Below are 15,119 nucleotides of genomic sequence, written 5' to 3'. Positions count from 1 at the left end.
CAGAAAACAGTAACGCCAAATCTGCGTTTACATCAGTGAAGGATGGTGTACTGGTGTCACAGTAATATTGAAACTGTGCAGTCCAAACCATAAACTGTAAATCTGTAATGGTGAACAGTAAGGAGGCGGATGCAAGTTTGGAGAAGAGTGAGATTTATTAGGGGCAAATCCAGATTCAGAGTTGTTATAACAGTCCAGGGTCATTGAGGCAATATGTAGAGTACGGGGCTACATGATAAACAAAAGACACACAAAGGCAAACAAGGGAAGCAGGCTGTAACAGAGGCTTGGAAACACAAAGGCTAGGATAAACACAAAGGCACGGAGTACAAACTTACAGATACAGGCTTTCAAATATATAATTACAGTCATTCAAACATTCAATAAACAGCAAAGACACAGGGAACAAGACAGGGTTTAAATATGTGAACCTAACAAAGCTAGAAATGAGAAACAGGTGTGGAAAACAAATGAGGGGCGGAGAAAACAAAACTGCGGAATGGAACAAAAACACAAAACAGGGAAACCATGGAACAGGGCAGCTAGGAGGAAGCTAGTGACAGTACCCCCCCCAAAGCGTGCAACAACAGGGCATGCAAAAACAAAAAACACCAAAACCAAACAGAACAGACCATGAACAGGACTATGACGAGATACCAACAGGAACAGAACGGGCGAGACGCGGAGCAGGTACAGTACTGAGACAAGACAAAGGAGTAGACAGGGCAGAAACATGAGCCGGGGACACGACAAGAAGCAGGCACCAGAGCAGAAGATACCAAAGACACAGAAACAAGAGGAACAGGAGCAGAAGCAACAGAACAAGAACCTGGAATGGACGCAGAAGCGGGAGCAGGAATAGAATGCACAACAGAAACAGCCTGAGGATGACAAAAGTGCTGGGAGGGAGGCTGAGGAGACACAATAAAAGATGACAAACGACAATGTATGACTGAAGGCACAACAGGACTGTTATGTTCACAGACCAGAGCGTTCCCCAGTTCCCTGACAAGCATAGTCACTTCTGGGTTTTCCAGTTTTCATCTCTCCATGGTTCCCTGTCTCCTCCCCTTTGTCTCCAGCTGATCCGAGTTTGTCCCTAATTGCATTCCGATGTAATTCCCGTTCCTGCGTCTCTTGTTTGTTGGTCATTGTTTCTGGTAAGATCCAGATTGTCCTAGCTCCTCGTGCCTATGTGTTTTCTTAGACTTCATTTCTGCTCGCTCATGTGTTTAGTAATCTCCTGTTTAATCTCGCTTCTTGTTTCTTGCCCCATGTTTATGTTTTCTCCCTGCACGCCCTGTTTGGTTACTCTCACTGTCTATGCTTTCCTTGTTTAGTTCTCTGCTGTTCCCTTGTCTGTAATACTTTCTCTGTGTTTTAGTCTATGTTGTTTTTCTGTGAGTATTCATCAAACTTATTCTGCTCTCTTTTCCCATTCGGTTTTCTCTCGTCTCTTCACTCTGTTTAGGTTTCCTTTCCCCTGTTCAAGTGTTGTCTGGCTTTCCTATTTAGTTCTGTTACCTGTGTCTTCATCTTGAATATTGTTAGTCTGTGTCTGTTATTAAATGTATTTAGTTATACTATCCCATCCATCCCTTATATTATGGCTTCCCTAGTTAGTTCTGTTTTGCATCACATCCAAGGCACAGGCACTTCGCAAGTGTGTTCACTCTCCACCCCTCCTACGTTACAAGGATGAGGAAATCAAAAACGTAAAACAGACCAGGCCAGGGACAGGAACAAAAACAGATATGGGCACCGGAATGGACACATGGACAGGCACAGGGACAGAAACAAAGGGAGACACAGGAACTGGAACAGGCACAGAAACAGGCACAGGAACAGACACAACAGGAGAAAAAACAAAACCAGGCAACGGAGAAGGCAAAAACAACAGGGCAGCAGGAGCAGGTAACAAAGGCGACACAGAAGGCACACGGGCAACAGGAGACACAGGCCAGGGAGGGATGGGTGGGAACCCAGGGGCGGAAGCAGCAGGATACACAGGCCAGGGTGGGATGGACAGGGAACATGAAGCCTGGGAGTCAGAAGGCAGGTCCAAGGACATTGAGGAGACCAGCGGTGAATCCAGGGTGCTGGGAGGCATGGCTAAGGCATACGGTGGCAGGTCCAGGAAGTCTGGGAGGTCCAGAGGTGCAGCTACAGCATTCAATGGTAGGTCCGGTGTGATCAGCAGAGGCAGATCCAACAGGTCCAGATACTTAGCCACAGGAATAGACCTAGGGACAGGACATACGGTGTCTTCCATGCTGGGAACAGGAACCTGATCAGGACAGGCGATGTCTTCCACCCTGGGAACAGGAACCAGATCAGACTGGATGGTGTCTTTCATGCCGGGAACAGGGTGGATTGTGGGATAGCTACAGGTACAGGTTGGATGTCCCTGGAGGAACAGATACAGAACCCTCTCGGCAGTTCTGAGCGCACACGGGCTATGGGGAGCTCACATTTGCGCTTGAGCACACACCGAATGCCTAACCATGGATTGTCTGTGCATTCACTACGCCTACTCACATCTTGCACTGCAGGCCACTCCCCCATGCAGCGTTGGTCAAAATGGATAGACTCTTGGCACTTACCTGTGATCTCATCGTTATTAAAATGCATGGGATCCTGTTTTTTCCAGAAACGATGAGATCCACCTGTACACAGCGCCAGGGGATTTGCTGTCTCTGGTTTGGTGGCGCTGAGACGTAACAAACTTGGACTGTGTAAAAACAGATGGAATGCCTTTATTTGTCATATATACATACACATTTGTACAGTAAAATTAAATGCTTTTTTTTCCCACATATCCCATCTTCTTTGGAGGTTGGGGTCAGCCATTGTATAGTGTCCCTGGTGCCAACAGGGTTAAGGGCATTGCCCAATGGCCCAAATTGGATGCATGGCAAAGCTGGGCTTCAAACCTACAATCTTCCACTTAGTAACCCAAAGCTATAGCCACTAGAAACCTCCATAGTTACCAGCCCTTAGAATCCTTGACATGTTTGTGATGACTGTGGAGCACTTCAATTTTCTGGGAACTACAATCAGGAGAGACTTAAAGTGGGACATTAACTCCATCACAAACAAAGAGCAACAGGGGATGTGCTTCCTGCATCAGCTAAATAAGTTAAACCTGCCTTAGCAGCTGCTGGTTCAGTCATATAAAGGCACCATAGAGTCATCACTACATCCAATCACAGTCTTGTGTAGCTCTGCCACCAAAAATAACATACAAAAATTGTAGTACAGCATCAGGTCTGCAGAAATGACCACTGGTGTAAATCTGCCCATCATGTGTGATGTGTACACATTCAGAATCATGAAGAGAAAATTATCACTGACCCATTGTATCCTGGCCATCACCTATTGCAGCTCCTTCCTTTAGGCCGGCACTTCAGCCAAATGAGGACAAACAGTTAGCCTGCAGAAAAGCTTTCCTCATGCTATCACACTCATGAACAATTATTTCACATAAGCACCTCACACACCTATACTGAAAAATATTATCTTCTATTGCATTTCATTTTTATTCTATTCAATTCAGCATTGTTACTTTCTACCTGGCAGTGGTACCTTTTAAGTATTTACCATTTCAAATAGTTTTTATTCAGTGAACGTATGTATGTGTGAATATGTACAGGAGTGGATGCATATGTTGTAGTGATTTTAATACTTTTAATGAATTGTCAGTTACAGATACCCTGCGTAACAGGGAAAATATATTAATTTTAATTAATGTATTAATGACTAATAATTCAGTCTCAACTAAAGTCGTCAGTCTGATATGTGATTATTTCTCGTCTACCAAACATTATAATATCACTCTGGGCTAACAGACGTAATAACCAAGGTATTGACTAAATAGAGATGCACAACAATCATTGACTAAGATTAATAACCAGGAGTGATTAGTTCATTAGAATCATTATAATCACATAAGCCTAACAATGTAAACAAGCTAAGTTTAACACAAACAATTTGTGGTGGATACAGGTAGCTAACTAAGCTATTAAAAAAAAATAATTAGAGAAACATAGGTTTACGCAGTCTATGGTAATCGAGACCAACAAAGGAAACTTATTAATCAACAAATTCATAATAACAGTATACCTACAGTCTAATAGGAGGATCAGGAGAGGAAGCCATTGTTAACAGTGAAGTGGGGAACTAATTAGGAGTGATGAGGTTGTGTCAGGTGAGGGGAAAGAGTTAACTCATCTATTTTGATTAATAAACACTAAAACAAATATTGATACCAACTAGTAACATATGAGAGAAATGTCAGCTCTTACGAATTACTGGCATTCAGCCGTGTTGAACTGCAGATGTGTGCGTGTGTTCCATTGGATTGTCCAGACAGCACAGAGGGTGTGAGGAATAACTTCGGATGTCAGCTCAGCGTGCCAGTCTTTCATCCAACTGCCTAAATGGCAGTGTGTGTAGCGTCCTTGCTGTGAAATTGTCTGATGACTCTTAAGAGTTTGCTGTTCCTTGTAGTTGTTGGCATCCAATGATGGTGAGGAGACCAGGGTTCTTAGACTGGGGAATTGGACCTTCGGGTCTGGCTCTAGTGAGAGTCAGATAGCCCTTCACAGGCAGACCTTTTCCAAAATTAGAGTGGGTGCTTTACCAGTAGTGTATAGGAATTCCAGTCTCAACCAGATGGGTGTGATGGGTCAATTCTGACAAATACACACTAACAAAAAGAAATTAGTAAGATAATAACAAAAGGAACAAAATTAAAATTAAATTTGACATCAATTTGACATCAAAATCAAAATATGGTAAACTAAAACAACTTGCATTCGAGTATTTGTAGCTGCTTAGCGAAAGGTTATCTACTGGTTTAAGAAAACTAAAGTTTTTGTCTCAGTCAAAGTTCAGTGCGGAGTTGTCTAAAGCTAAACTGCTCATAAAGCAGTACAATCAATAATACTTTTATTTTTCTATGCCATGGTCGTTTCATTTTGGTAAAAACCAAAGAAAGCCATCAATACACATATGTCCCTGACTATTTAAGGTGAAATGGTCCTGTTTCCATAATAACTTGGTCCAAATATGTATAACAACATTCCAAGAAAGAGGGAGACAAAAGGTATTCTGCTCCATTATTAATATTTTCGCTTATTGTCTACTGTGTAATTTTGTCTATCACTCCAGATCAACCATTAATTAAACTGAGTTCGGCTGGGTGCAGTTAAGATGCATGCCTTGGTGTGAGTAAGTATCAACATAGGCAGGTGTGAGGTCAGTTTGTTCTTGTGAGCCATAGGCAGTCAAGTGCAGAGTCAACACTAAACACAAATGTGGTGTCACTTAGTCATGGCAGGCCTGTATAGGGTTGTTCCCAATAATGCCCATCTCATAGAGGATGGATAATGAAGCGAAGATGGTATAGCACAGGAGACACGTGACCCCCAGTTTCCAGTCCAACTTCCAGCCATTGATGGTCACAGCCAAAAAGAGAAAGACTATGGAGAGCAGGAGGGTAGAGGTGACAAAAACCATTCCAGTGCTATTCACCACCACTGGGGCAGTTGTGTCCAAGAAGGCTGTCTTTATGAACCAGGGTAGGCCCAAGCAGAGCATGTCGAACACATTTGAACCCACAATGTTGGACATGGCCATGTCACCTTTGCCTACAAGGGAGAAACAGGGCTTCTTCAACTTTGCATAGAGAAATCAAACAGCTAACCTTACATGAGAGTCATAACAGCTTATCTTTGTATTCAGTTATTTCCATCTGAGTTGTTTATCTATGTCTATTCACATTTTTATCAATAATGCTTTTTTCTGACCTTGATGATGGTTATTGCATATTTACCCTCTCGAGCCACCATGACGCTGGCAATTGTGTCTGGAATACTGGTCCCTGCTGCCAGCAGTGTGAGCCCCATTACTGTATCAGGAATTCCCAGCGTCTCCCCTGGACACATATACATATTGAGAGAGACATATACATGTTGAGAGAGACATGATGCTACATTTCCAAATTACATTTTCTGGTGTACAAAATTATTATTTTTGGTTGTAATGAAAATTGTTGTAATGACCCTCCACATGACCCCTGAAAAAGTTCAGGAACTGACTACGGTCAACATGAGGAACTTTCAGCCTGAAACTTTGAATTGAGTGTTCAGGAAGACAGTGATGTCTTATTTTATTTTATACTATCTATATAGTATTATTCTATGTATTATAGTATTATACTATTAAAATGGTATATTTTATTTTATTCACTATAGTGCTACATACTTTTTCACTCTGCCAGTGATGTATTAGAAAGCTCAGAATGCTCACACACTATAATGAGTGTATGTACCATATTGCATGGAATTTCCTGTAAAGAGAGGCAGCTCAAATCCAGCAGACCTGTAAGGTTCAGTGCCAGGCCAAGGCCCCTCTGGCCACCAGCGGGAGGCCTCGAGTCAGGCACACCACTAATCACACTTAACACCCAACAGCTGGGCTAGACAGTCACGCAGTGCTGGGTCTTTGCCAAAGTCCTGAGCTAAGCTCCTAGCTGGTAACTTTGGGTATTGAGGTCTGTGAGTCCTCGTGCTACACCTCACTTCTGTGCTGTGAGGGTGTCTGTGTTTCTACATGTCCCCTCCCCTCTCCAGTTTTACCCCTCAAATCTGTCTCTCTCCCAATACTCCCCTTTGCCATTACAGTTCCTCCCTGTTTCTGGTTTTGTTTGGGAAGATTTAGTTTGGCATCGGGGCTGCCACTCTTCCTGTGGCCTCCTTGGTTCTCCCTTTTTCCCATGCTTGGCGTGATGTTTCATTTTTTCCCTCTAGTTTTGTTGTCCTCCATTCCTTTTAAAGGGTGATATACGGGCAGGTATTTTTATAGCTGCTGCAGTCTAGCGGGAGTTTGTTTGCCTTGCAACAAAGTGGCTGGAGTTCACTCCCCAACTTTGGTTATTTAATTTTCTTGTTTAACGGGTTCTACGATCTAACTGTTTTGCACACGGGCCCACCATCATTAGAGTGTGGTTGCTCACCCCATAGGTTGTTGGTGTCATCACCTATCTGACCTGCGTTTGAGCCCATGTTACAAGACCTGACAGAAAACTGATGTCTTGTGTTATAAAACCCAACATGGAGAAAGACTTCTGCAGGGGATAGAGACACACAAGGGTTTCCTCTCTTTCAGCACCTGCCCGGTATAGCAGTCTTTCCTCTCAGCCCTTGCTCATGTGACACTGCATGCTCTTATGCTGCACAATAATCCTATTATCCATCTGCAACTAATCACATGGCTTCTGGCTGAAACCACAAGATTCAGCAGGCTAAAAACCCACATGGAGATGTAAGACTATGTTCCACAGACCCCCAGGATACAGCATTACAATCTCAGGAATGCAGGGGAAAGAAGCATGTGACCTGGCTTGTGGCCTGGCGTCTTAAAAATGCAGCACCTTTAGATCAGCAGTAGACAATTAGACTAGACAGTTAGTCAGTAATGAGATTTAAAGGGACAATTTTAAATTTGATTACACTGCATGTATAAAAACAATACTGATTATGTTAATTAGATATCATCTTTTGGATTCATTGACATGATATGCATGATTTCCAGGATTAAAATTAGAATGGCTGCCTCCCAAGCTGAAACCTTAATATATGTAAAAGGCCAAACTTCCTCAAACAAAATAATTATAAAAATATTTCTCTTATTATTTTTGCCATCTTGACACTTATGGCTTAAAGAACAAACTATGAATGTCAAACAGAAGTTAATTAAGAGAGACATATTACATTTGAGATAATTATGTAAAATAAGTAGCTGAACCACTGGTGGCACAGCAGAGGAAATAAACAGTAAAGAATATATTGCATAGGGACTAGAACTCAAATGTGGCATTAATGAGTTAAAGAGAAGTACCATTTACCTACTACAGTGACCATCCAGACCAGCACATAGGTGAAGGCAGCAATCCAGACAGCAGACATGAGGAAGGTCAGAATGTACCACTTCTTCCAGAAGTGCCTTCTACAATCAGGTATAGTCAGGTACAGCAGCACGATTACAGGAAGAGACAGCACCCATAGGATGCGCATCACATCATGTTCTGGCATGCTGAACACACTCTTCTGCTCTGAAACACATACACAAAGAGAGTAGCACCCAGTTCAGTAAGGATAAGAAGCCAAGAAGAATCCACAGGTGAACAGCCTCTAGAGAGTGAAGAACTCTCCAGATGTGAGACACATAGAGAACAGGGGAAACAGTCCAAGATTGTGCTTGGATCGACAAGCAACAGGTGATGCCCACATTTTGGTCTTTGCTGCCCACAAGAAGAGGTTTACCCTAACATCTAACACTTATACTGACAAATCCCTAGATGTTTAGCAAATTGAAAATATGGAAAACTAATAATTAATAACTAATAACATACCTTGTCTTTACACCTTGCATATTCTATTGCTCAGACTTGCTCAGATCGTAGGCTGCTAAAGGTATGGCTTTATTTGTACCTAAACATTACAAAGTGGTATTTGAGTGGGAAATTTTGCTTTTTTACAGTTAAGTTGGAAGAAAATGCATATTCCAGATCCATTTAACTGTGCCTGTTCAGTTGTTTAGTGTCAGCTTTTTAACATGGATGTATGCAAATAATACAATATGTAAAGATAGGGGTTTATCCCACAACATGGAGTTAATATTTATGTTGGCTGAGATGAAGTGTATATAAGGTGTATATAAGGTGTATATAAGGCGATAGGTGCTACAGAATTTGTAGCTAAGTCTCCTGCATCTTTGCTGGTAGAATTTGGTTTAAGAGGCTGTAAATTAAGGGTAGCTGTGAAGGAGTTATTGGAAGTAGCTGAAATGGCTAGTCAGTTGTTGTGAATGAGGACAGCACAGACTAGTTAAGGAAATGCATTAGAATGGATGAATGATTAAGGTGTTCAGTGTTTAGGATACATGGAGGATTTGGCAGGTGAATGGATTGTTGTGTCATGTCAATGTGCATAGATAGATCCAGATAGCACCAGTGGCACTGCTCATGCATTCACAGTACTAGTGAAACTAGGTATGGCCTTAGGCAGAGGGGATGCCAATATGGATCTGCTGCATTGGGGAATGCTTGGTGGTGTAGTAGGTAAAATCCATATGGAACTACCAGCACTGATTACACATTAACAGTGCCAATGGGGTTGAGTACTGCTGCCTTCTTCTTATTATTTATATAAGCACCTTTCTCATACTCAAGGCTGTTTTTACAGATAAATATATAGGGGAGGAGCTTAAGACCAAGACAGAGCACCAACCATCACTGGACGTACACATATCTATATATTGGACACAGGTACCGTTTATACAGAACAATTTAGAGCATCCAATCAACCTAACCTCCAGGCTTTTGGACTGTGGGAGGAAATCAGAGACCCTGGAGGAAACCCACATAGACACAGGAAGAACATGGAAACTTCACCCAAATAGGGACTCAAACCCAAGCCCCTAGCACTTAGAGGCAAACATGCTAGCCACTTGGTTGCCTTATTCACCAGGGAGACCACTATAGATTTTATGTATAGTGTGTAAAGCCAATATGGAACTGTTGATATTCAGCATGCTTTAACAATGTTAGGCTGGGAACAGCATTAGTTATCAGTGGGTCACAGTGTGAGTTTACATTTAAAGAGGCCTTTACCACTGCAAAAATACTTTGTACCAAATATGTTTTCTTTTCAGTTCCATACAATTTTTAAAGCATCTCCAACAAATGTCTGCATTGTTAGTCATATGCATATGGATGTAATGATTGACCATAATTTTCTGTACCTTCAGGTATTTCATTCAGGCCATGGAGGCTGAGTGACAGGTGTGAATATCCTGAGTCTTCTTGGAAGATTCCAGTGTCTGCCCTGGAACACTGTGGCACTCTGAGGCTCATGTCGTCATTCCAGCCTAAGAGAAGTTGCTGCTCGGAGTGCTTGTCTGTGCTCTCATTCAAACATGTGCAGCACGGGCTGAACCGTCGCATCATATATTCACTGATCCGCAGGTCGAAACACAGAACTATGATGTAGATGCCATATACCAGCAACAAGCATGCAGCGTCATACCTAACATGCACAGACATGCACATATCTTACTTTAATAAAGGAATTTTCACCCCACAAAATAGCAACAAAGCTATTACAGGCCACGCATTATTGAAATGAAATTGTGTCTTTGCTAACTTCCAATATCACATTCCTGTTTTGGGCAAATTCTTCCATGAAGATAAATGTTTATTAACAGGTAGATATAGGGATGGCAGTGACTGTGGGAATGTAGGAGGGGAATGCTTGGGTGAACTTTCGGCTGGTGTTCTGGATTGCCTTCCTACGTGGAAAACCTGACCCTCAGGTAGAGAGCTAACCCCTTACCAAAATATCAAAATAGAGGGTTCAGAAGGACAGAAAGAAGGCACAGAAGACACAGAAGAGAAGGGGTGTGAAATGCAATATGGAGGAAACGTGTCAAGAGTGATGCTAAGCAACTCAAGGAAAGTTGCCTTTTCAAGGAAAAGGGGGACCATTAGGAAGAAAAAGACTTGGTGGCAGGTAGGGGAAGAGGGAAACCTGACAGTGAAGAAGTCGTCAAGGAATTCAAGGATGAAAGAAGCTGATGAACACTCAAAAGAAACCTTCCCAGTCCCTTGGCCGGGCTATCTGCTGAAACTGGAAAGAAAAATGTGCCTTCTCAGCACATGAACAGGTGCCAGAAATCATGGTGAAGAACTGAAAGTAGAAACAATGCATTCTTTGGTGAGCCATGGCTTGTGCCAAACAAGCTTGAGGAAAGAGATGGCATGAGTATCCAAAATCCCATGACTGACGCTTTGGGTTAGCAGATAAAGATGACAGCCGAAGCATGGAAGTTGATTGCAGCAGAGGGAAATTGACTGGCTCTGAACTTATTAGTGCTTGAGGCAGATAGAAAAAGAGTCATGTGTCAGCCACATTATAAACAAACATGCAGGAGTTTGAAGGTAGACGTTACAATTAATAAGGATTAATGTTATTATAGATAAACTGGCTTCCAAAATAGTACTGGGATTATCCACAGCTGTTGTGGATGCTGAAGCATTCAAGTGGTGGTGGAGGAGCAGAAAACAGATTTGCGGAAGTAGGAGAATGAAGGGAGCATATGGGATAGAGAAGGAAGAGGGACAGGGATAGGATCAAGGGCTCAAGGAGTGGGATAAGTGGTAGAATGAAGAAAAATTGGAAGGCTTGAGATGAAGTGCATAAAGACATGAACGATGGGGAGGCTGGGATGAAGTGTAGAGAGCAGGAAGAACAGGGAGGGAGGGGGGTTGGATAAAAGGGCAAAGGAGTGAAACAAAAGCTGAAAAAGAGGTGAAAGGAGAAAGAAAACAGATGAGAAGGCACTATGGGAGAAAAGGGTGCAGGGTATGGGAATAGCCATGGAAACGTGCTGGTATACAGCCATCCACCTCAGAAAACTAGCAGCAGTATACTTTATATTATGTATCTTTTTAAAAAATGCTGATTTAGGTTTATGTATGTTTTATACTGTGCCTGCTTGCCACTAATTGCCCATTGAGGATAAGTGAAATTTTCTTAAACTGAATTAAAATGAGAGAGGGGAGGAATTGTTGGTCTTGAGAGGAAGAGAGAAAGTAAGTGGCATGGAAACATGAGAAAAGACACAGGATTTGGAGTCAAAGAGAGATGCTGCAGACTGGTGCCTCACATGAGGGTGTGATGTCATTGCGCCTCAAGGGAGCTGGCATGGAGGCATCCTTAGGCTCAGTGATGGCAGACAGATGTGTATTTTTTACATTGCAGGGAGCCATCAGAGGTAGCCACAATATATAGCTCCACTTTAGGCACTGTATGAGCAAATGGAATAAATCCTTTCAATCCTTTAGCGTGGTGCACTCAAAGATAGACGACAGACGAGATGTAGAAGAGGAGGGAGCCAGGCTGAGTCAGCACTGGCCTTGCAGCTACTTTTCCTGTTTCAGGGGAAGGAGCAAGTCACAGGAAGCCAGGCAAGCTGGTGAGCTGAGATGTATTGCAAATATGGTGAGAAAAGCAGCAAGTGAGTCGGGTCAGCAGGTGAGTCAGGTCAAAAAGATCAGAGGGAATAGGAGGGAATGGACTGAAGCTAAGGATGCAGAAGGTTGGCTACCGGGGAAGAGCTCCTCTATGAGTTTGAACACCACTGTACTAGGACAAATCAAAAATAAAAAGTATAAAATGGGAGGAAGATGGGTGGAGTTTCAGGTTTCTTCATAAACTACTGTATAGTCATTTCATAATTCTGTGTTGTTTAAAGAACTTTGCAGCATAAGGTACTAACTGGGGAAATAAATACAAACAAATTAGACTGAGGACATGAAAAATAGCTACTTACAATCCAAACATTCCAGTCATCTTTTTGGTTGACATTATAAAAGCCTGCCTTGTAAATATTAGCCTTTTGATGCAGAAATAGTTTACTAATGCCATTTGAAAAGCCCTTGTCCCCAGTATCAATAACACACTCCAGGCTACATCTCACACAGAACCCAGATGCTTTATTTATTTGGGTTAGAAATCAGTAATCTTACTGTGGCTTAAAGAGGTAAATAGAGTCTTTGAATTCAAATATCACTTAGTGAAAATGAGAACCAAAAGATGGACACGAGAAAGGGACATGGATTGAGTGGAAATGTTGTGTTAAAAGTGCATCTCTTCAGGATATAGTATCTATTGTGTTGATGTGAGATGAGGTAGTGTATGCGCCTCTGTGATGATGTGCACCAACTCTCACTATGTGCTTGCTTCTAATCTGAGAAGACATCTCATCACTCTGATTGGTTTTGAAGATTGTAGACAGGGGGTGAGGGCAGATAACATGTAAATACGTACAGAAACATCAGTTACACACTTACCAGTAGACATGGTTATCAGAGATTATGGCAATCACTGCTGCCACACTGGTTGCATATGCCACACAGTCCCTGAATAGTGGCCAACAGTTTAGCTGACTCACCTGAATGCAGAACAATAGATTTAAATAAATTTACAATGAATTCTCACAATATACATTACACACAGACTTCTCTGTACAGTCCAGGGTATTTCTTAATATAGTAATATGGCATCTGTAGCTTGTATGTATGTTTAATTCTTTTAAAAAGAGTACAGTGACATACCACTGAGGTTAAGATTCCACATGCTGCACAAATACCCAGAAGGTTATAGACGGCTGAGCCCACTATTGTACTCACACCAATATCTCCTTTTGTAACAAACACACCTGCACATAAAATAAATAAATACATAAATAAATGTAACAGGTGTGCTCTATTTAGCAGATAGCCCTTCATCACTTTCTGACCACAGGAATGCTGTAGGCTTGATATTTTAGGGTGGAGGACTACTCTCAACTCAGCAGCAACAGCACACTGATGAAAATCACTAGCAGCACTACTGTGCCAATTCTTGGCAGTATAGCTGCTGTGTTGAAAATATTTTGCCACCCAAATAATATACTACGATCAAAAGTAGCCTTATGATTGGAAATTAGGTCTTAAGTGAGACATAAACGTGAATCTATAAAGTGTGCTCCTACTATGTAATAAAGTGGCCAATGGCGTAGGTACAAATTTGGCATTTCAAAGTGGTCGAGTAGCGTAAAAACTGGATTTTGGATACCTAGAAAAGCTGTGACTAACTCAGGCGCGGAGCTTCCGGCCGCCATGAAGGTTGCCCCAGCAACATCCTGAGACAGCCCAAGACCTGAGTCAGAATAACGAGCACGAATTGGTCACGCGCACCACTTTAGATTTAAAAGAGCCAAAGTTCTTATTTTCGAAAAATAACTTACGGTCACTGATGACTTCAAGTGACGGCAGGAAATATTTGTCACAAACTATAGAGACTGCCAAAAGCATGTAAAAAATTATCAGAAAATATATAATGATTCCACCGTCTTTACGTTCCTGTACTGTGAAAAATCCATTCGGAAATTCGGAGGACTGCGGAGAAATGCACTGGGTTTGATTCTCTGTAAGACAGAGAAAGGGAAAACGACGCCATATAAAGCAATAACGGCTATTAAAATAACTTATGTGTGTGTGTATAATCTTACTACTTTATGTATACATGTATGTATATCTTACTACAGTACATTGCAGTTACCTGGAATATTCTTACCTAGAATATATACGAAATATGCGTGTATGCATGTATCAGTGGACCAAGTTTCATGATTTAACCTACAGCTCTGATTAAAAAAAAAAAAAAGTATCTTACCCACTTCCCGACGTATTCTCGAGGGCTTGAAATCCTGAGCTCTTGCAAGGTAGAAAACCAAATGAATACAGCAATATAATACTATTACTACTCCGAATATTGAGAATAGTACTTCTCTTTTTCTCCTTTTGTGAGTAAATGCGTCTTTAATCATTGTTGCAAATGCTTTCTAAACTAAGTATTAATTAATAATGTTGGTCATGATATCATTAAACCTAAAAAATAAAAACCCTAAATTTCTTATTGAATCCACTACTAATTCAGTGCCGGCCTCTAGTCTTGTAGTTACGATAAGAGGGGAAGCATCCCTTGCGTAACGCTATTGCACTAGATACTAGATACATCACGAGGGTCATTATTCCAACTGAACAGGCCCCATACTCTTCCAAAGAACCTCGGAGTGAAGAGGTGGCGGTACCTAGAAATATCATGAAAAATAATCCGAGTAGAATTAACCTACTAAAGTTCGTTCATGTCTTTCAACTATGTGATGATGCAGGAACCAGTTTATTCACTGATTCACAAAGCAACGTTATTCACAAAGCAACGTCAACATTCGGACGTATTTCCAGAGTATATTTCCAAAATGTTGGATAATATTCACGCAACGTATTTCCAGAAATTACATTAGGACATTGCCAAAACGCGAATGTTGTCCCCCAACCGTGCCTAAATCGCATCTTATTGTTATTTACTGTTTATAAAAAGTTAGACATAAAAAACACAGAGCTTTATATTTGTTAATCCTGCCCTGTATTTTTGCACATCTTATATGCTATGGCCAGAGATAATTATTAGCAGATAAAAAAAACCAGTAAATAATATGAAATGGCTCAA

At 41.5% G+C, this 15,119-nt stretch overlaps 1 protein-coding gene across 9 annotated transcripts; it reads right to left on the bottom strand.

Moving 5' to 3' along the window:
• Positions 1-246: 246 nt before the first annotated feature.
• LOC113577301 (sodium/potassium/calcium exchanger 5) lies at positions 247-14,609 on the bottom strand. Of its 9 annotated transcripts, none has more exons than XR_014121774.1 (11): positions 14,283-14,609; positions 13,855-14,034; positions 13,683-13,766; positions 13,181-13,284; positions 12,917-13,017; positions 9,808-10,091; positions 7,910-8,116; positions 5,837-5,938; positions 4,305-5,651; positions 3,355-3,404; positions 247-3,224 (listed from the first exon to the last, which is right to left on the bottom strand). XR_014121774.1 is itself a non-coding variant. In XM_027009877.3 (9 exons), the coding sequence occupies exons 1-9, from the start codon at positions 14,434-14,436 to the stop codon at positions 5,329-5,331; spliced, it is 1,539 nt and encodes a 512-aa protein (XP_026865678.1). In that variant the 5' UTR covers positions 14,437-14,609; the 3' UTR covers positions 247-5,328. The 9 variants fall into 9 exon arrangements, 3 of the variants coding, with proteins under 3 accessions (XP_026865678.1, XP_081565556.1, XP_081565557.1); XR_014121775.1 differs by having other exon boundaries at positions 247-2,731; XR_014121770.1 differs by having other exon boundaries at positions 247-2,315; positions 2,604-5,651.
• Positions 14,610-15,119: the final 510 nt, after the last annotated feature.

The sequence above is a fragment of the Electrophorus electricus genome, unplaced genomic scaffold, assembly GCF_041902795.1.
Source record: "Electrophorus electricus isolate QZ-2024a unplaced genomic scaffold, ASM4190279v1 Scaffold41, whole genome shotgun sequence".
Lineage (NCBI taxonomy): Eukaryota > Metazoa > Chordata > Actinopteri > Gymnotiformes > Gymnotidae > Electrophorus > Electrophorus electricus.
Note: the sequence above shows the minus strand (reverse complement) of the source record. Positions and strands in the feature narration are given on the sequence as shown.

Bases quoted from the DNA above. Each gene is read 5' to 3' on its own strand.
- LOC113577301 (XM_027009877.3), bottom strand. From the start codon at position 14,436: ATGATTAAAGACGCATTTACTCACAAAAGGAGAAAAAGAGAAGTACTA. The intron at 14,035-14,282 runs GTAAGATACTTT...TCTGTCTTACAG, and splicing joins GAGAATACGTCGGGAAGTGG to AGAATCAAACCCAGTGCATT. The intron at 13,285-13,682 runs GTATCCAAAATC...TTTTATGTGCAG, and splicing joins GTTAGTCACAGCTTTTCTAG to GTGTGTTTGTTACAAAAGGA.